The sequence below is a fragment of the Notothenia coriiceps genome, unplaced genomic scaffold (assembly GCF_000735185.1).
Source record: "Notothenia coriiceps isolate Sejong01 unplaced genomic scaffold, NC01 NC01_scaffold00000666, whole genome shotgun sequence".
Taxonomy (NCBI): domain Eukaryota; kingdom Metazoa; phylum Chordata; class Actinopteri; order Perciformes; family Nototheniidae; genus Notothenia; species Notothenia coriiceps.
The window spans coordinates 499,970-521,203 of NW_011333367.1; the positions used below are offsets into that span (position 1 = coordinate 499,970).

Below are 21,234 nucleotides of genomic sequence, written 5' to 3' on the forward strand. Positions count from 1 at the left end.
ATGTTTGGCTCTGTAAAAGTATGTGTGGGTCTTTTATTTATTCTTCCGTAAATGGACAAGATGAGGTAAATACACTCGTGAATTAATGCAGATGTGTATTCAGGTGGCACAAGTCTTTTTGCAGCACGTAAAATATGTTATTTACTCTTTAATTGTTTTAATAGTTTTCCTGTAAAACTTTCACTCTGATTAAAACAATGTTGGTCTTTTTTTCCTTATAACCTTGGGCTCTCTAAAGATTTAAAAGTATTAGCTGGTTTATTAAAGCCCCTAAAAACATGCATTACAAATCGTTTAGTACTTCTTTTAGTAGGATTAAAAAAGCAACAAAGCTAAAGTTTGGGGGCGGGGGGGATTTTCTGTTGGTATTATTTCTAATCTGCTTAATCAGCAGCCAAAAGTGAAGACATTAGCATCAATTGATTTCATGTTTCTAATTCAGAAACACATATTCTTCTATACAATAATAAAACAAAAAAGTAATAAATTAACAAATAAGTAGTTTAAGTTGAATATATGGTTTGCCCGCTAAATCTCTTGTTTTCTTAATGTGTGTTAGAGTTTATAATGGAACAGTGACTTCCTGTTTACATAGTCGATTGCCTTTGATTGGACCGAACTTACATGTCCTTATGCTGTAATTGTGCAACCAGATTTAGTGGAGTAAGAATTATAACTTTGTGATTAATTGAAGACTAGCTTGTGCCAATAAATCCGGGACTCTCTCTGTGTGGTTTGACCTGATTTGATTGACAGCAAACTACAACTGTCAGCTTTTCGTTTTAAATGTTGTTAAATCCTGCTTGCTCTTGAACGTACACAACCTTCAATTGTTCTATAACTGCTCCATATTTGGCAGTAAATAGTGTGTGTTTGTTGTGTCCCATCACTCATAGTAGCTGTATGAGAGAATGTGCTTTAATGGCCTTCAATACGTTACAAATAGGTCATGGTGACAAACACTGCTTCTACATGTTTTTCTACATGTTTTGCATACAGCTAACTGTTGGTGTGCTCATTATTAATTTAGGACGAGCACATTGCAAGGGATTATGCTGGCATGGATATCGAGGGGTATTTATTCATACCCAGAGAGCAATGTGTTTCTTTTAAGAACAAGCAGTAGCTTGCAGTATCTTCATTAGTGATTGATGGATCACCGTGTGCTAACACACCTAGCAGCAAATTCTCTCCATAAAATCAGATGAGAGTTTCTCCTCTCTTCGCGGCTCCAATACCTCTCTGGCATTTCCTGGAGCGCGGAGAGTCTGGCTGAGAAGAATAGATGGTGTGCATTATAATGAACATGGGCTGACACCGCCTCATCCATCATTCCACCCAGGAAAATTATAGCAGTGCCAGAGAGAGAGAGGCAGAGAGAGAGACTTTAAATCACAGGACGTCTGTAGGTCTAACTCTTCTTAGACTGTCATCCACTCATTGTTGTGTTTTTTAACTGGCACGTCCAGTCCTTCTGATTTTGCTATCAGACCATTTGTCTGCCTGTCAGTTTAATGTATAGCCACTGTTACTCTCTAAATATAGGCTTTGTTACCTAGTTTCCATTTATATGCTTGTTTGATGTCTATCTACTTTCATTTCCTGTTATAAGGTCTGCTGCTAGCAATTATTGTAATTATCAAATAGTCCGTTGTTCCTTTCTTTGCAATTGATTAACCTATAAAATGCCAGAACATGGAGACAAAGTATTCAAGAGGCATTTTCTTTCAAATGTACAATGATATATATATAAAAAAAGAAGCAAATGTTGATGTTTAGAAAGCTGAAACTTGCATGCTTGGCAACTATGAGAAACCTTTCCACTCCAAATTATGGCTGAAATGTTATGCAAAAACTAGTAATCCTTAAGGCAGGGGTTCCCAAACTTTTCAGCACGCGACCCCCAAAATAAATTTGGATAAATTCTACAGATGGCCAGTCCGCTCCTGAAAAATGTCTATGCACACGTTATTAATCTAATTTTTTTTAAAATTAATAATCCATTTTTTAAATTAATTTTCATTTTTTATTTGTAATCATCTCGCGACCCCCAGTGAGGATCTCTCGACCCCCACTTGAGAAACCCTGCCTTAAGGCACAGTCCATTGTTAACAGTGGCAGATGGATTTAGATAGACTTATTCTATAGCTATAGATGGCAATGTCAGTCTGTCGGTCAGTTAGTTGGTCTACTACTTTGGCTCAGACTGAAATCACTCCACAACTATTGGATGGCTTGCCATAACATTTAGCACAGACATTCATATTCTCCAGAGGATGACTAAGGACTTTAAAGAACCCCTAACTCATCTTCTTGTGAAACTGGCAGGTCGACAATTATGTTTCCTGTCAACCTGATGAATTGACAAAACATAACTTTAGTCATATTCATGGTCCCCAGAGGATAAATCCTATACTGAATTCATCACAGTCACATTCCCTTAAGAACCAGCATTTGTTTGTCATGTTTTATTCCTTAAAATGTGGCATATTTACTAACATAAATGTTCTCCATAGGATAAATCGTAACAGCTTTGATCCACTGACCTCTCATGTAACACAGACATCTAATAATGTCTAATAAGTTGGTCATCGTGCAAATTAGCTAATGTTAGCATGCTTTCATGCTAAACAAGGACGATAACATATGTAGGTATTCTTCTTTCGCCTGTCCTGCCTTGTGATGATAGATGCTCCCTCCCTCTGTACTTTGCTGCTAATGACTGTAGTGTACTGTTTCTCTGTTGGCACAGGATGCACTCCATTGAACATGATCCTCTCTCCCCTGTGAGCCCACTACACCCAGCGTAATTCATCCTGATACTGGTTCTGCTCTGGTGTGATTTTATGCACATTTCTCAACGTGCCAAAGATTTGTCTATGAGCACCCAATTGAATTAGATGGAGCACTCTTGTGCTTTTTAGGCTTTTTAATTAGTCTTGTTATATCAAAGGACACACTGGAGGTGACAGCGTGTTTGTATACCTGTGTGTGTGTGTCTCTGGGTGTGCCAATCATCTGTGATCTCCAATGATTCACTCAAGCACTGTGAACACTGTTGTAATGGTGTTTCCGCAGCATATTGATTTCACGATGAGCAGACGATGTCTTTGTAGGATTACTCGAGAGAAGGGAAATTAGATGTTATCTCAAAACAACAGAAGATGAGGAATCATATGGTAAGTTATCTGATTTTGGAAATGATGTCAAGCTGTCAAAATCACTGATACACAGATGGTATTTGTGCTACAAGCCTCATCGTGTTGCGGACAAGGATGATTACCGCAGAAATGCTGTAACTAGTTAATCAAGTGCAAGATGGGAAAGAAAAATATAGATTTTAATTTAAATTGCAAATAGTAGCTTCAAATTATGCAGGGTGGGAGATAGCCTGAAGGTTAGATCAAGGCCTTTAATCCCCTGTTGTCCCAGTAAAACTCCTCTGTGGCCACTATAGAAACCTGGTTGTGTTGCATATTTCAAACTGCAAGAAGAAGAAGAATATAGCCTAAGCTGCGTGCTTCGCCTTCATGTAGACATATTACCACAGATAGTGTGCTTTAAGTGACCAGCCAGCATTTCCACTTCGCTGCTTTCTCTGATGCCACCTGAACAGAATTCATAGGAGCCTTCAAGCTCCTCATACATAATGTATCGCTGAAGGTCTGCTCAGTTTTCATGTCCTCCTAATTCATTTCACAAAGAGAGAGAGAGAGCATACAGAGCACACAGCTTGTTTCAAATGTGTCAAATCCGGAATCATCACTTCATCACTGACGGCTCCTTTGTTGAATCCAGCGCTGTCATGTTGCTCTTTGCTTGGCATGGATCTTTATTAAGCCAATAAATATTGATCCACATGATCTAGGATTCATTCTAGTTTCACTCGGTCAGAAGAAAGGTCCTGATTTCATAAGGAATGCTATGGGTCCAATAGCTTGTTTTCTATTATCATTATTTATGATCATTAATGTGAACTGCTTTCACATGATGTGTGATTTCCTCTTTGACCCTGTGTTTTAAGCCTAAATGTTGATTGTCTGTTGACATATTTCTATTAATTATTTCATGTTCACTTGTATTTCCAAAGATGCTGTTTCAAAAATAAATCACTGAGTACAATTCCAGTAATGTGCTAGTCTCACCCCCCTCCAGAGATTGAAATGTAATTAAATGAACATAACAGGGTAATCCAGCAGCATTCTGCATGCTTTTTGTCTTCACGGCACAGAGACAGAAACTGATATTTATTAGTTAAATGCACAGTGACACGGCACTGGCCTTGCCCTTCATTTTTTATCTGGCCGTGCCTTATTTCTTTTGTGGCATGATTTGATGTGCAGTGATTGTCTTTTGTTTCTCTTTTGCTCAGAGCATAAAATCACTGAAAAATCAATCCAAACATAGCCCGCTCTTCTGTTTCTCAAAACGTAGCCTTCTGCTGACCTCAATAAATCGACCAGTGAGCGTTAAACATTTCAGTTGGTGCCCTCAAAGTGGCCTTTCCACAAACAGTCCTTAACTAAAGGGGGGCACCGAGAGCTGTGTGTGTGTGTGAGAGAGAGAGAGAGAGAGAGAGAGAGAGAGAGAGAGAGAGAGAGAGAGAGACAGACAGACAGACGGAGCATTTTAGTAACCATTATTGAAGCCCTAATAGAATTATGGCCCATTGCCCATTACTAATGATTTTTACTTGATGTTATTTTAAGGGAAGGGATCCTGTTGAGTCTGTCATTTATATTGATGCAGGCTGAAAGGTGAAAGCGAAAAAGTCAAGGGTTATTGCTCTAAAGATGACGATGTTGTCCAGCACTAAAATATCCTGTGTGTACTGGAATGGCACCATCTTTTGTACCAGAGGATAAACCGAATTGGCTTTGGTGATCCATTCACTTTTTCTTTAGCACCACCATGTGGATTTGAGTTAGACATCTTACCAATTATTGGATGGATTGTCGTTACATTTAGTGTGCACATTCATGTTCCGATCAGGAATTATTTTGTTTCTGGAGCTATTATCGGGTCACATATTTCAAATTGCCCTATCATTTTGTTTCTCAATAAATACTCTATAATGATTTCTCTATCATAACTTAGCTCTACTTTAGCGGTAATAAGTGAATGTTAGAATGGTAAAGCATTTGAAACTGTCTGGTTCGGGGTTGGTTCGGTTTAGCCCCCTGCGACCATGATGGGATATCCCAGCATGCACCAGGCAAGAGCTCTCTATTCCCCAGTATCTTATTGTAACATGTAGCTTTTCCCATTTTTAATCTCTACTGAGGAACTGTTCTGCTTTGCTGCTTTCCCTCAGATTCAGTCATCTCCAGTGTCCTCTGCTCTCATGTAGCAGATATTATCTTATCTCAATTTGTAATCCCAACGTTGCACAAAAGCATTGAAGAAATTAGATCTCTGTTTTATCTATTCAATCACCTTTTAGCACCTGTTCCTATACAGGGGCAGGTGCCTTTGAAGGGGCAGGTGCTTGAGAGAAACAAAGGGGTCTAAAGACTTAGAGCCAAGAAGGTCCCCCCCCCCAACCCCCCCATTAACAAGTTGAAGTTTAAACAAAAGGTTCTGTGTCTTACAGGAGGAAAGGGAAAAATTAATTGCCAAAACTGAATTAAATTGAGTTTTTTGTTTACCCATTATAGTATGCTTAACATAGTAATCTAATAATCTGGACACAGGGTTAAATGAAACATATTGGCTCGGCCACTCTGTATTTGTATGGACCTTCAAGCAAGAAAATAAGATTTACAACCAATTTTTGAAAAATAAATTAGCCATGCAACTTTCTGTATTCAAGATATTAAAATGGAACAGAATAATGCACACAAGCTCAGTGAACTAATTGCAAGGATAATCATTTTTAACACAACCTCGTAGCAAAACCAAATATGCATACAGATAACCAAATATGTTTTTTCAATCAGCTTCTCTGTCAAAATATATTCAGTAGCCTCTTTTTCATTCCATTAGACTCAGTGTATTTTCAATAACAAACATAATCCAGTTTTGTGTTGCCTTATGGAAAAAATATTGAATTACATTTCTTATATTGTATCAAATATATTTCCTCAAACGACAGTATGCTGGTTTATAAAATAACACTTTTTTCACATTAAAGCATAAATATGCCACTTTCGCTTTATCTGGACCAACTTCGGTCCGATAAAGCGAGAGTGACAAATATGTATGCTTTCTTGTCCTGAGTGCAGCCTTGTGCTGTATGGATATCAGTGTGGGGGTGGAGGCATTTGAAAGGCTTGGGGGGAAAAAGCGGTGAGACGAGTGAGAAGGAGAGAGGGAGGTCTTTTGGCCACTTGTGGCCTTCACAAGCCGGGCACAAATCATGGAGGGACATGGCAATCTGAGTGACAGATGAACAATGCTCCCATTTTCCAACCCCCTGCGAACAGGCCCATCCATCACGGGAGGGGAGATTAATTCAATTCATCAGCTTTTTGTCTCCTTGGGCCCCCTAATGCCACCTGATATTGCTCAAGGGGGACTTATAAATGTGTGTGGATTTGATCTGAGCCCGCTTGCTTGACACCAAATTAAAACATTACTCTTTACTTTTAGCAGTACAGGGGTATTGCCAACAGCCTGCCATAATGATGAATTTTTCTGAACAGGAAAATGTTTGCCAAAGGCAGAAAACAATAAAAGTAAACTGGAGTTTGAAAAAATAAGAGCGGAGGATGGTAGTTACAGAAAAGGACCAGGAAACAAAGGTCAAATCATGCCTTTTATGCTACTTATATAATTAAGGCACGCAATATTCAAGAGCTTCACTCAATGAGCAATACAGATAACTTTGTTAAACTCATGTGTAGGCAATTCTCTCTCAACTGGTCAACTAAAGAATGGTAGTTCTAAACATACACAAAAAACAAGGAGAATCATTTGGTGGTGTTTAGGCACATATCCATGGATTCTCTTAATTATCCCAACATTTTATTTTTGCATCTTTGGCAGTTATTCTTTAAGGTACAAACTGATCTTGAAGCAACATTTAAGCTGGTAAATGTACTGTAGAGTCAAATACAGAGTTTACAGTGTGCATATCTGCAGTTCTGTCAAATTAGGTGGAGCATGGCACCAACACAATGTTAGTGATGACCTCTAGTGGCCATTCCCAAAACTCAACACTATGTCCAGAAAATTGTTTTACAGAACCTTGTTTTCCCATTTAAACCATGAAACATCCAGCCTAATCATGGAGGTACAGGTAAAACACTGGCGTCATCAATATGACGCTTAACAGCTGTTCCATTTACATTAATGGTCATTCTGCTTGCCCTTCCACTCACTTCCTCTGATGCACTTCCTTGCCAGATCATTTGGATTTAAATAGAACAAGGAACAAACATCAAAGTGTAGCCCCATTTCCAGACATACAGCCTCACAGACAGTCCATGGAATAAAGATCCAATTACATAATCACAACATGAAACTTCTTGAGAATAGTTCGTATACAGAATAACTTTATTTTTAAGCATTATTTCCCTTCTGATGCTGATAGTGAATCCTGCCTCCTCTCCAGAAACACATGTAATAGGACATGCTCAGAGATCCCACAACCGACACCAGCAGGACGGACACTACCAGAACAATTTTCCACACTGCCAAGTCTCCCTCTCCTGACCCTGAGAGAAAACAAACAGAAAAACACTCAGTGAATGTAGTCTGGAAAGTGCAGGTTTAACAAAAATGACTTTGATGGTGTGGTTTATAGATGCACTGCTACTAGCCTACCGTCTTCCTTCATGGCATATGGATCTGGAGTAGTTGGCACATTCAAGTCCTCCACTGTCCCCAACTTAACAGCTCCTGGTGGGTACTGGGGCCAAACAGACTCCTTTTCTGGTAGATATTGGTCATACGTGTCTTCATACTGTGGACTGTCATCAGGGATCACCCACTGGCTCTGGATGTACTGAGGAATGACTGTAGTAAATGCAGCAATTTCAGCAGGTGCCTCCACAAATAAAAACCTGACCAAATGTATCAAATCCTCTGCTTAAAAGAAGATAATAATGTTCTGCTTACCTGACTGGGCAGTAGATGAGGCCAAAAGAGCCACGAACACAAGATTAAGAACCAACATGACTGTGCTTACTGCTGCTGGGATTCCCTTTTGCCCTTTATGTGGCCACTTGATCTGAAGAATAGGGATCAGCTGTGGCCTCCTGACTCAATCAAGATAAATCACTGCAGCTGGGCTCTTAATTTGCCTGGTCTGCGGTGCCTATGGGTGCTTCAATTTCATTGGTTAAACCGCCCTCTTTCATCTGAAAGTGAGGTAGGTTAGCCAGGAAGTGGAAACTGTGGCTGCACAAAGAGCAAGTTGTTGTGCTGCCACTTGTATCACAGATAGGTGTTATCACTGAAAGGCCCTGAAGCAGACTAGATTATGCTTGTTGTGTTTTCACAGACATAAGAGTGTCAATCATTATGCTATCAAAGATGCAAATTGGATCTGCTCTTACTTGTCAATATTCGTATTGTAGGAGAGGATGAACTTCAGGATTAAAACACAAAGCTTGTCATAGATCATTTATTTCACAACAGATTTTTTTTCTCCAGCATGTCAGAAGTTGTTACATAATAGGAAAACTTGAAGTCCATTGTAACAAGCAGTGCTTCAGTTTTCAACAGCTGCTTTCAGTTTTGAAAAAAAATAATCTTCACATTGTGAAATATAACAGCACACGGAAAACAAAGAATGAGGTCGGATTTTTCTCAGTTAAGGCTGAAGATGTGACTCATAACACCGCCTTCCGAACACACTGCCATATAAGAAAATGTTCAGAAACCTTTACAATAAAAAAAGTTGTGTACATTCTGAAATGTTAAGTTGACTATGGATATATAGATTTTCACATGGGATACACTAATGTGCTTCTTATAGCAGGACAAGTGTCATTAATACAAACACAAGTGGTTGCATTATATTTAAATGTCCCAGTTACAGGCCCATCATGACACTTTAAATGTGTACACTTTGGGGTCTTTGTTGTATACATGTCTGCTGTTTCTGCTATTACAAGTCAAATTGCCTCACATGAAAAATATCTATGCCCGTAAACAAAGTAAAGTAAGGTCTGTGCTTGAGGGAACATCCAATATTGCCATACTGGAGCTTTGAGCATTTGTTTCAATGTTTAAAAACAGCGATAAAAAATATCATGCATTGTGAACCGAACTGGTTATTAAATATTAAACATGTTCACAACTTTTCAGCACATCCCTCCATAACAAAGTGAACCACATCTTTCATAATAAAGAGAATGGGATGTGACACAAACACACTTAACAAAATTATTGCTATATGGATACACTACAGTTGTAAAGTTGGCAATTATAACCATTCCTAATACAGCATGTTCCTCTTGGTGACAGCTTATCCAAATATCCAGCTACATTTACAATCAGAGTTTTCCTTTTTATTTCACTTTATGTAACAACATAACTTTTGTAAGATATTCACTTGCATAGCTCAGCGTGAGATACAGTATTTGACTTGGCTCCTCAAAGAAAATAAATGAATAATACAAACATAGTTTTGGTTCATTCTAAAAGAATCCCTTAAACCCTTTTCTGCATAGCTACAGCACTGACCTTCACAAGTATTTGAGGAAATCAGCACTAGTTGTATTGTACATGTTCTAAATGAAAGTAGTCTTCCATTAGTGATAGATGTCTGAAACAGGTGTCAAACATTTCCCAGACAAAATAAGTTTTGCATCAATTTCGTTTTGCTACAGACTTACTGACCAACATTTTGTTTAGTATTAGTGAGAAATAAATCAAGTACTTGTGAAGTTCAAATGTAATGTTACTAAAAGTATGCTTAGTTTAAGAAAACCATATATCATTTAGAATAAAATAGATTGTAAAAAATGCTCCCAGTGCAAACTTTGGCTCCCATGACCAACGAAAAGGTAGAATGAAACAATGAACAGTCAGAAAACACTAGAAACACTCTTCAAAGTAACAGTAAGGTTTGTTTTCAGAAAGAAATTTAAAAAACAGTCATAGATAAACTTTATGTAAGAAATGCATAAGAGTGACTTTATGGCAAACTGGCTCTTTTTTTTGGCCTGGCGTTAGTCCTACAGAAAAACAGCTAGAGAGGATTTGTGTTTAATGTCCTTAACATCTGGACATGAGGCAAGTTCTCAACTCTAAACCATAAGGACAACTGTGAAGGATTTGTCTGTGAGGAAGATCACAACCATATAACCGCACACTGTATCCCTGCCGGAGAATAATATATAACGCAGGGTTTTAACTGTGAATATTTAAATATAATTCATACTGTGTGTAAATATATTGGTGTCGCTATCCAGATTTCCCTGAGAGGTTAAAATCAAGGTTCCCAAAGATTTTCATGGAGCTGGACTTCACCTTTAAAACCGTTACATACTTATACCTGGAAAATATAATTTATTATGCGTTTCTTAGACTAACTGTGGAGTATTGCTCTCTATGAAATGATTCTTCACACGTCTTTAGTGCTTCACAGAGTGGAGAACCAGCGCAGGTCTACAGTATGTCGACAGGATCAGTCCTTATTTGTGCTTCTCTTCCTCATTGTAGACCTTCCGAATGCTCGCGTCAAGCAGGTAATCCACTCCCCTAAAAGGCACAGAAAGTGGAAACATTGTTATGTTGGACACATAATACAACATTTTCCATATATCATAAAAGCAGAAGAGATGTCTTAAGATTTTACTGTGTTTCTACTGTGCTGCTGTTCCGTGTTTGTGGCACCACAACTTAGTCACGTGACTGAACCTGCCATTGGTGGTAAGACCGACATCCTTCTTTTACTACTTGATAATGAACGTCAGTGTAAGTGTCTTTTAAAAATGTTCCTCTTAAATCATAACGTGTACATATATGCAACATATTTGTTTTACTTTCCATTAACACGTGACCCTGTTGCCTACCGAAAAAAAGATAGGATTTTTATGGTTCGGTATTGAAGTCTTCCATTGTAAGTAGTTTATTTATAATGAAGGAGAATTCTTTACAAAAACTATTTGATGTCATTTTATTTTTGAATATTTTCAGAGGCAGATTAACATATTACCTTTTAAATCTAACAAATTGAGCAAGATTCCATTCAAAGAAAGAAACGTGTGCCAACCTGTCAATAGGAGAGATGATGAAGGGGATTGTGGACAGGCCTATAGCCGTGGTGGTCCACTTGCGGACAGGCAGGGGCAACTTGGTGGTTTTCCCCAGCAGGTGCAGTGACGCAGCACACACACGGTTAATGGTGAAGCCCGGGATGATGACAGAGGCGAGGGCCTGCCACACGAACGTGTCGACCACAGCCGCCGCTACCCGCGTCGTCTTCCCTGGGTTATCCCCGTGGGCCTTCAGGGACAGATTCAAAATAAGAAAGTGAGGAAAGTCCCAGCTATCACACTGATGTTACAAATACAGTAGGTTCACAAAATCATATAATAATTTCAGTCATACATTTCTAGTTTCTCTTTTTAATCTGTTTCTGTCAATGCCCCAAAGGACGCCTTAGATCAATCTTGTAGTTACTTGACTAATATGAACAATAATGAAGATAACATATACAAAATGATCGTCTCACCACAGCGGCTTTCTTCCCTTTGTCCACAGCATCAGCAGTAACGTATACACTGGCCACAGCATAGCTGCCCCACACGAAACTCTTCGGCACTAGAGCACGGAAAGCCTCCCCGACCTCATTGGCATAGCCTGTGGACAAATACACAGGTGGAGATACGACTTAAACCTTTTTAGTCTCCTTAAATAAATCATAGCATTAGTTGGCGACCCCTAACATGAGACAAAATGCTATTTGAATTTGATTAGCAAATGGACATTTCTGTAGATACATTTCTTTATCCAGAGTTCCTTTTTCCCTGTGTAATGAAAATCTATTAACATGAAAGCCCTAGGTACTTTACATTCATTAAAAGAAAGGCCATTCTGAGTAACAGGGCAGTGCATTAATACTCAAAGCTACATTTCCAGTGGAGTCTCACATCTAGGAGCACTCATGATGTGAAATTGTAGCTCCTCCAAAGCCCTGCCCCTTTATTATATATCATGAAATATAAAGTTGTCTAATAAACTTGAACTTTATCTCCGACACTGTGGCAGTGGAACAGAGAGAAACATTTGGGGAAATGAAGTAATACCCATTCCACAAGGTTTGAATAGTTGAAGTGCACCTATTAAGAAGTCACCTGTTCCATCCCCCAAAGAACATGTCAGCTGCTGGTAAGATTAACTCCAGTCACACAGGAATATCATCTTGGGTTTGATGACTCAGCTATCAGAGCGCAGTAAAGTCAGATTCTGCTGCTGCTGTCTCTATCTGTGGTGCTGCTGTCATAACTGAGGCAAGCACTGTGCAAAGACTGCACTACATAGTGCTGAAAAGACTAAGTGACAGCCAGTGAAAACCTGATGGTGACACTTTTACTCGGCTTCTTTTATTCTCCGATTAAAGCAATCAAATCAAAATCAGGTTCAGATAAGTGGATTATCACAGGATACACACAAGATTGTTATCTTAGGCGTCAACGATTATAATCACTGTACCCTGTGGTTTAGCAATATCTGGATGATATCAATCTCTCACATCATTATTAGGTGCTTTAAATGTGTCACTTTCAGCTCTATTCCTTCAGTCTCACGTTCTACCACAGCCCTGGCCTGATGTTACCATAAAGAGTCCCATTGACTTCCATGCAAAATTATATTAAAATATGGGGAAAGGAGAGGACTTGTATCTGCAGATGCTCTGAGTTGAGGTGTTACTGGTTCATTTATGTTTACTATTTTTTACACATGTTAATACTGAAGTACATTAGCTTAACACACTTAACAGAAATGACATGAATGGCAAACAGTTTTCTCTTGTTTATATCAGAGTAAGAGATGAATAAGAGAATAAGAGACAGCTTCACAAAGAGAGAAACCTCGCATTACAGCTTTGTTTTTCCAATTGACTTTAAGAATTAGTCAAAGAGTACATCAAACTCTTTAACCTTGAAATGTAATCATTGTCAGTAAAGTTGAGGACTAAGCAGTACCCAACATGTGTTATAAACTACAAACTCAGCACTGACTAAAACCACAGAAGCTTATTTTAGCCACTTAGTGACTCAGGAGAGAGAAAATGTATGTACATTACAACAGCAATCACAGGTGCAATAACTATTAGGCTCAATAGGCCTAGCTGTTGCTCATTTCCCTAAATGTTGGTAAAAGGCTTTTACACACAGGATATGTTGACATCACAGCGGTCACAGTGTTTCAGTTTCAGGATCATTGTACCGTGCATGCTGACTCACTGTCATGATTTACTGGGATACTTGAATAGATCTGAGCCATTGTTGCTACGCTTTTTTCAAATATGACAAGTCCTAATGTTAGGCCATCAAAAAAAGATAGAATAAGACAAATTTATGAAACTTGCTCATAGCTCTAGACCGCTTTACCTTTAAAACTGCAGCACTGAAAATGTCAGCAGCAGCTAAATCTGGAGCTCCAGAAGCACCTGTTAGCATAAGGTGATAAGAGGTATAATAAAACATGATAACAAGGAGAGGCGAGATAAAATTATCTTGCAGTATAGCACTCGGGTAATAATAAAATGTGCCATGCCCCGGCACAATAGGCTGGGGTCCAATTCTGACCTGAGCAAAGGCTTCAGATTACTCTTTGTGATTCACTGTTTGCCCTTCACAGCAAGGCATGATGGTGGAGGGGGTAGGGCTGCTCAATTCATCGTATTTTAAATCGCAATTACGATTATGGCTTGCAACGATTACGAAAACAACGTAATCGAAATAAAACGATTATTTTTTTTTTATTACTTTTTTTGGCTTTTCAGTTGAATTGTACTTAAAGTTCAGGGTAATCAACTGTTAAAAACATACTGTTCAAATGTTTTTCTCTAATGAATGGATGTTTTCAAAGTAAGGGATAATCGTTTTTAATAATCGTGATATCAATTATTGACCCAAATAATCGAGATTATGATTTTTGCCATAATCGAGCAGCCCTACTGTGGGGTAATGTTCACAATTAAAGTAGACATAAAGGAATTAAAAGAGATCAGGAAATAAGAGGACAAATCCTATTGATGACTAATGTAATCCAACAACAATTAGCCCACTAATTATATTTCCACCAAAAACCATATGTCATCCTCCCTGACACAATGTTTGAGTTTGCCCAACTGCCTCAAATACATTATTAGATCCATTTCACTGGTGGGGGAATGTCAGCGTGTTGAATACAAAAGTGAATATGTGATTTGTTCCCAAACAAGCAAGGTACTGATCTCCTTGGGACAGGCAGCTCATACAAAAACACGTCGGTTTGCTATCCTGGCTCCAAAATGGTGGAATGAGCTCCCCATTGAAATCAGGACAGCAGAAAGCTTACACATCTTCCGGCGCAGACTGAAAACTCATCTCTTTCGACTCCACTTCGAGCGATAGAATTACTAACAAAGCACTTATATACTAATAAAGGACTGGCTTATCTAAAGCCAGTTGAGTAGCACTTTAAATGTTTTAGCTCTATGAAACCTGATGTACTTATATGATTCTGTTTTCTTCAAGTTTGTATTTTGTTGGTCGATCGCACTTATTGTAAGTCGCTTTGGATAAAAGCGGCAGCTAAATGCAATGTAATACAATGAATGTGTTCTTTGGCTTTTCCTTCCCACTCAGTTAGAGCAAGTTCCTGCTTTAAGACTAAATCCAGTCTTTGTTGCATAATCACTATCTCAGTTTTTTTCCACAGCAGTAAAAAATTATCTTTTCCAGACCTGCAAAACAGTTTCTGGGAATCAAATGCTGCAAAGGAATTATTCCCCACAAACGTGTGTACAGATGCATGAAATGTGGGAAATCATTCCAAAGAGGAGTATATAAAATGCATAGTGTAATATTAATGTAAAAGAATAAACTTTTTTTTTATTATAAGCCTGAGAGGAAGTACAAGAGGAAATCTGACAACCCCTGAGAACGGAAATGCTTTTCATCCATGAGTTGCACCATTGTTTTCACATTTTAATGTTAAACTCAAAACATGGCTAAATACAAACTGAAAACACATACATATAGTAGGACTGCTTTTAAATCGCTGTCAATATGCTTCTCAAAGGAGATGTTTAACTGCAAAGGCAGGAACATTAGGGCAAATGATTATGGTTTTTTGAATGGTGAAATAAGATTGTCATGACATAGTCAGTGCAGGAGATTAAAGCATGTTCACCAGGAGGACTGCATGTACACGCAGTGACAACTGCTGCAGTGATGACTGCCCTTCAGACCTTTTTTCACTGTACCTTTCTCAGCCAACAGCTCATTGGGTGATAGTGTAACCAATCATTAATGCCCTTTGTGTTTCAATTAGAGTAAAACAGCAGGGGAAACAGGAAGTAAATTCTGCCTGCCTTATTTATCAGTCTGTTCATGTCTAATTCACAAGGGCGTCTCAGTGTGGTTGTGACTCATTGTTTTAACTTGCAGAACAACCTTGATTGAGAAAGACCTGAGCTACACACACAACTCCAAAGCTAACAGTTCAAAAGCAGCTGAATATAGTTTGGAAACAAAGCACCAACAACGATATTGTAGTCCATTCTTGGACGCTGTCAATTTTTGTCCAGTCGAAACAAAATGACCTCGCTATAAATAGATATTTTACCAGCTATGCTAACTTTTAGCTAGCTAGCATGCAGCTCCAGGGTCATGACGGCTCCAGTGAGTTATTACAGTCGGAAATACAGTGAACGGAGACGCCACACATTTATACACATTTATACAAACACGTCAATACATACCTAAGAAGCGGACCCATGTGTCGCGATAAATGTCGACCGTTTTGCTTGTTTTTTCTTCAATGGGATCCATGCTTTCCTTCTGTTATTCCATCCCCCAGTGCTGTAAAACATACACTAGCAGTGTGAGCATTGGGTAAGTCGACACACCGCAGGGACAGTGAAGGGGGCGTGGTCTTCACACAGCATCCTGCAGAGACACGCTGCTCAACCTTACACAGGGCGGAGGCAGAACTACCTCTGTACTGCCTATGTCTTTCAGATTCTTTACTTTATTGATCATTTAAATTGTATACTCTGACTTGTCAGCACGTGACACGGCCTACAAGGCAAACATATTTAGTATTACATTGAAAGAGATACTAGTTATTTTAAAAATTGAGTTTTTGCAAACAAATCATATAATCAAATGTTTTCATATAAACATCAGACGGTTAAGGTTGGGGTCAGGGTTTCCGACCGGAAAACCGACATTAACATGTGTTTGATCAGCTGTTAAGGTAAGTTTATTTGCACAATGGTGGAAACTATAAATACATATATCAAAACTGAATGAATATGTTCTCAATCAACAACTGGAAGAAATATGAAAATACCAATTGTATTTTTTTCATAATTACCATAATAAAAGTACCGTTATGGGCAACGCTCAGGGGACTTAAATGTCCTAGTCTGCATTTGTTTATGTTCCACATTCCTAACATGGTTCTAAATGACAGTCCCACAAACAGGTTAGTGTTCCAGCAGTAGAGGACTGGCTGGTTTCTGTGGCTCTGGGCAAAATGTATAGAAGCTGCTATCAGTGGTCTCCTGCTGTGGGCTCGTACATGATGGGAGATCAACAAACAAAGAGCACAGGGGGTCACGTGGGCCAGTATGTGCCCACAGTTCAATGTTGTCCTGGGGCCCTGCATGAAAGCGTGGGCCCTGCATGAAAGCGTTCTAGAGCAGTGGTGTAGCAGCTGAAATGCAAATTTAGGAGCCAGCAATGCCCAAAGCAGAAAGATAGCTCACAGAAAAAGTGAAGCATTCAAAATGATGTAATATAAATAAAGACATGTTGAATATGTCACAGCTTACTGTTTAAAAATAAATAAATGATTATAGCCTACTGTAGTTTCATCTTAAATGTCAGAATGACAACAATTAAGCAGATAATCAATAAATGAGAGAAGGTACGTAATAAGCGTCAAATGAAACATTATTCCACTTGTTATGCCTGGTTATGCCTCTTTAAAAACTGACTTGCTGGTTTCCCAAAGAATATCTGGATTACTAATAGGAACAAGATTATTGTATTTTTGCTAATTACAGTCATCCCACATATGTGTAATATATTTACATATGTTATAATTGATAATTGTTCACATTTGGCTATATATAAACGATCGTACCGAACACCCAATAGAAAATGAGCATTCTGATTGACAGTCAAACGGACCAATGGTAATGAGCCATGTCACACAGGGAACCAATGGCAAGGAAGCATACCGTTCAGTGGGATGAGTTTTGACCTACGATGGCTGCCGCCAGCATTAGCTATCATTATAGGGAGCCCAAATCCCCATTTAGACGGAAAACAATGCCTTTTAAATCATACTGGACTTTCGCTTTTCTTATCTTTAATGCAGCATGGTGTTTTGCCGAAGATGAACATGAAATGGAGGAGTTTTTGAAGCGGGAGTATTCCCTTTCCAAGCCTTACCAAGGTAACAGTATTCGTTTTACAGCCCACTGTCACTGGGGCAGGCTGACAGATGCTTCCAGAAGAATGCATTCAGCGATTAAATCACATATAAGCTTTAGCTCTATTCATTTTACAATGTCTCGATTATAATGGCATGCTTTCGTTCTCCAGATAAAAATATCCCTGATGTAACATTTAGCCTGTTACTGTAATAAAGCCATAGCCTATGTAATGTCCTACATTACATTGTGCTTCATTAGACTGTGTTTGTCTAGTTTTTCTCTGTTGTTTTGCAACAAAGCAGAGGCTGAATGAGCTCTATTTTGCTGTGTCATCTTTTTTCTTGCTGATGATGCTATTTGTGTGCTCAGGTGTGGGATCCGCAGGCTCCTCCCACTGGGAGCTGATGGGTGATGCCATGGTAACCACCGACCAGGTGCGTCTCACACCTGACAAGCAGAGCAAGCAGGGGGCAGTGTGGGGCCGCCTGGTGAGTAAAACATCAATTCACCCCATTTACCAGTTTTTAAGATCCACCAGTCTACTTGACTACTCCTCCCCTCATGAATCTGGCAATTTGTTGAATATCAAGCAAGTTATCAAGAGTCTGGAAATATCAACACATATTTCTACAGTAGTGTTAAGGGTGGTTGTACTGCCTATGTTTAAGTATGGGTTTGGTGTGGGAAGATGTTTTGGCAACTGGGTTGGTGCTTGAGACAACCTGTCATCTTCTGAGCTGTAATCTTATCTGTCACTAACCAAGAAAAACACATCGTCTGCTGACCATGATTGTGTTTGGTAAAAAACCTCAAATCTCTAAAACGCTGATCCAAACACTATCTGACTCAACAGAAGACCCTTTTCCTCTTCTTTTTTTTACCACTGAGGGCTAACATGGACCAGCTGTTTCCCTTTTCGATTAGTATTTCCTCTTGACTTGACCTCAACTCTGTGACGCCTACACAGTGTTAAAGAAAACACTACTGAAAGAGAAACAGACTTCACCTTAACACATCAGAATTGTAATGCCCATTTGTTGGAGCACACACTTGATTTCAGGTGTTTTATCGAACTTGTGTGTGTTTCTAGCCTTGCCATCTGACAGACTGGGAGATGCAGGTGCACTTTAAGATTCATGGACAAGGAAAGAAGAACCTGAATGGTGACGGGCTGGCCATTTGGTACACTAAGGAACGTATGCAGAAAGGTAATCGTCATACAATATATTATTTACATAACTTTACTTATCTCTATTTTTTAATATATTATCAACACTATTCTTTTCCAGGTCCTGTTTTTGGAAATATGGACAACTTCACTGGCTTGGGTGTGTTCGTGGACACGTATCCCAATGAGGAGAAACACCTGGAGGTATGCTGGTGCAGTCACTGCCCAGATCCAACCTGTTTTTGGAAAGAAAAGCAGCTTAAAAAAAATGATAGACGAGTGCTCTTGCAAATTTGTGTTTCATGGCTGTCTTTGTGTTCTTTTGTGCAACCTTTTGGAGTCAGGCGCAGAAGAAAAGATATACTCCTCGCACTCAGGTAATCTGGGTTCTTTAATATTTGATCACAATCCTATCACCATTTAGCAGCCTCCATTAGTGCTTCTCTGTCTGCAAACATAACCTCATTGTTGATTGATCCCTGCATGGTTGCCATGTTGTCTAACCGGAGTTAGATGAATAAAAAAAGCATGCAACTAAATGTGACATTCATTGTAACACCCACTACAAGTTTGTTAATAAGGGCTTTTTCAATTCAACCTAATGAACAGCAGCTTTTTTTAACACCAAACTAACATGGTCTAATTGCAACGGCTTACTTTTTTATTGAGATAAGTACTTTATTGATCCCAATTTGCGAAATTAGCATTAAAAAAAAAAGTAGAAAAATATACATGTTGAATTACAAATGAACAGTAACAAAATATAAAGCAGGATATCATACATGTGAGGAATGGAATATTACATGTGTGTGTGGTGTAAGATGAGGGACTGATTTAAATGATGACTATATCCTCATCGCTCCGTTTCCTTTCTGTGACCACAAGAGGATCTTCCCCTTCGTTCTGGCCATGGTTGGGAACGGCAGCATTAGCTACGACCACGAGCGTGACGGCCGGCCCACAGAGCTGGGGGGATGCAACGCCATGGTGCGCAACCTCAAACAGGACACCTTCCTCTTCATCCGATACGTCCGCCGCAGACTCACAGTAAGAGACTCTGATCCACGATATTACATTTGCCTAGCGCACGACGACACTTCCTCGTGTGTAAACAGTCACACCTCTTATTAGCATGGTTGGCTGAGTTTGGCCTGGTCATATTTATTCAAGCTTTGTTTATAAAGTGTATGTTGATTGAGCATGCATGCTTTTATACAGCCACGCCTAGTTTAAGGTTTAACTGAAAAATATAATAATTTAACAGGAACTGACACAAACAGAACAGATTAATAAAGAGTCGTTAATGTAAGTACAGGCAGGAAAGGCCCCGGGAAATTGTTGAGAATAGTCTGGAAATACGCTGTGATTTTTCAGCCAGGCCTTTGCAGACAGATTATACATGTCTTTGTCAGTCATAAAAAAACCTCTGATGTAATACTTTTGAGTAAACTAAGGGCTAAACTAAGAGTCTAGGCAGAAGCATATCACACATATCACTTTAAGAATGCAAAGTTAGGTAACTTTGAAATATAAATGATTTTGTCATTGATACTTATAGATATTTATTTAGGATATTATTGATCACAAGCAACAAGATAAAACGATATTGGTATACGACTGAATCCTCCTTCAGAATAATGGAAAGAAACTACAATTATTATGATATTATCTTTGTTTTTACTTTGTCATTCAGATAGCACATTAAACCTATTTGGCAAAAGAACTGAGACGTGTCAGGCATTAATATCCAGTGAGTCTCTATACGTTACTGAATTGCATCTGTTGTTCAGGTGATGATAGACATCGATGGGCAACATGAGTGGAGGGACTGCTTGGACATACCCGGGGTCCGGCTTCCCAAAGGATATTATTTTGGAGCATCATCCGTCACTGGAGACCTCTCAGGTAAACGATCACCATGCCGAAAAGCTCCCTAATAAAAGTGTTTTCTCACCATCCAATTAAAGATGTATTGGACCATGATAAACAGACAGACAATACTGTTATTATATATAATAATGTGGAGGCCCATCTTTGGCGAAATCATGAAAATGATCACAAGTGAAAACCTTTTTTATCTCACTATCATGGTAGAGAAGTGGAACAAGCCTGATTTACGAGTGTGTATCCGTTCCCCAAGTCATCTTGTTCCCAGTTTTAAAGTACTTATTTTTCTCTCCTAGTTTTAATTCTGTCTATTTGATCTTATTATCATTTTATTTTTGAACGTTTGCAGTGTGAACCATTTGCTGTTTACTTCTTCTTAATATGTTTTCTAATAACAATCATATTTTCTGCTGCTCTTTCGTAGATAACCATGATATCATTTCCCTGAAACTCTACCAACTGACGGTGTTTCGGAGTCAACAGGAAGAGGAAGAGGAGGAAGAGGAGATAACCATACCCAGTGTGGATAACTTTGAATTTCTTAAATGTAAGACACACACACACACACACACACACACACACACACACACACACACACACACACACACACACACACACACAC

The 21,234-nt window shown here is 38.9% G+C and overlaps 2 protein-coding genes across 2 annotated transcripts in view; one reads left to right on the forward strand and one right to left on the reverse strand.

Annotated features, from left to right (window-relative positions):
• Positions 1–8,553: 8,553 nt before the first annotated feature.
• Positions 8,554–16,026, reverse strand: mtfp1 (mitochondrial fission process 1). Its single transcript, XM_010783926.1, has 4 exons — positions 15,872–16,026; positions 11,630–11,757; positions 11,168–11,400; positions 8,554–10,653 (listed from the first exon to the last, which is right to left on the reverse strand). The coding sequence occupies exons 1-4, from the start codon at positions 15,939–15,941 to the stop codon at positions 10,587–10,589; spliced, it is 498 nt and encodes a 165-aa protein (XP_010782228.1). The 5' UTR covers positions 15,942–16,026; the 3' UTR covers positions 8,554–10,586.
• Positions 16,027–17,388: 1,362 nt separating this feature from the next.
• The window catches only part of lman2la (lectin, mannose-binding 2-like a), a 5,993-nt gene continuing 2,147 nt past the window's right edge, over positions 17,389–21,234 (forward strand). The window contains exons 1-8 of the mRNA XM_010783936.1: positions 17,389–17,577; positions 17,927–18,045; positions 18,648–18,765; positions 18,847–18,929; positions 19,070–19,102; positions 19,611–19,772; positions 20,516–20,630; positions 21,037–21,159. Coding sequence (XP_010782238.1) covers positions 17,451–17,577; positions 17,927–18,045; positions 18,648–18,765; positions 18,847–18,929; positions 19,070–19,102; positions 19,611–19,772; positions 20,516–20,630; positions 21,037–21,159 — 880 coding nt within the window. The 5' untranslated portion in view covers positions 17,389–17,450. The remainder of the gene's footprint in view (positions 17,578–17,926; positions 18,046–18,647; positions 18,766–18,846; positions 18,930–19,069; positions 19,103–19,610; positions 19,773–20,515; positions 20,631–21,036; positions 21,160–21,234) is intronic.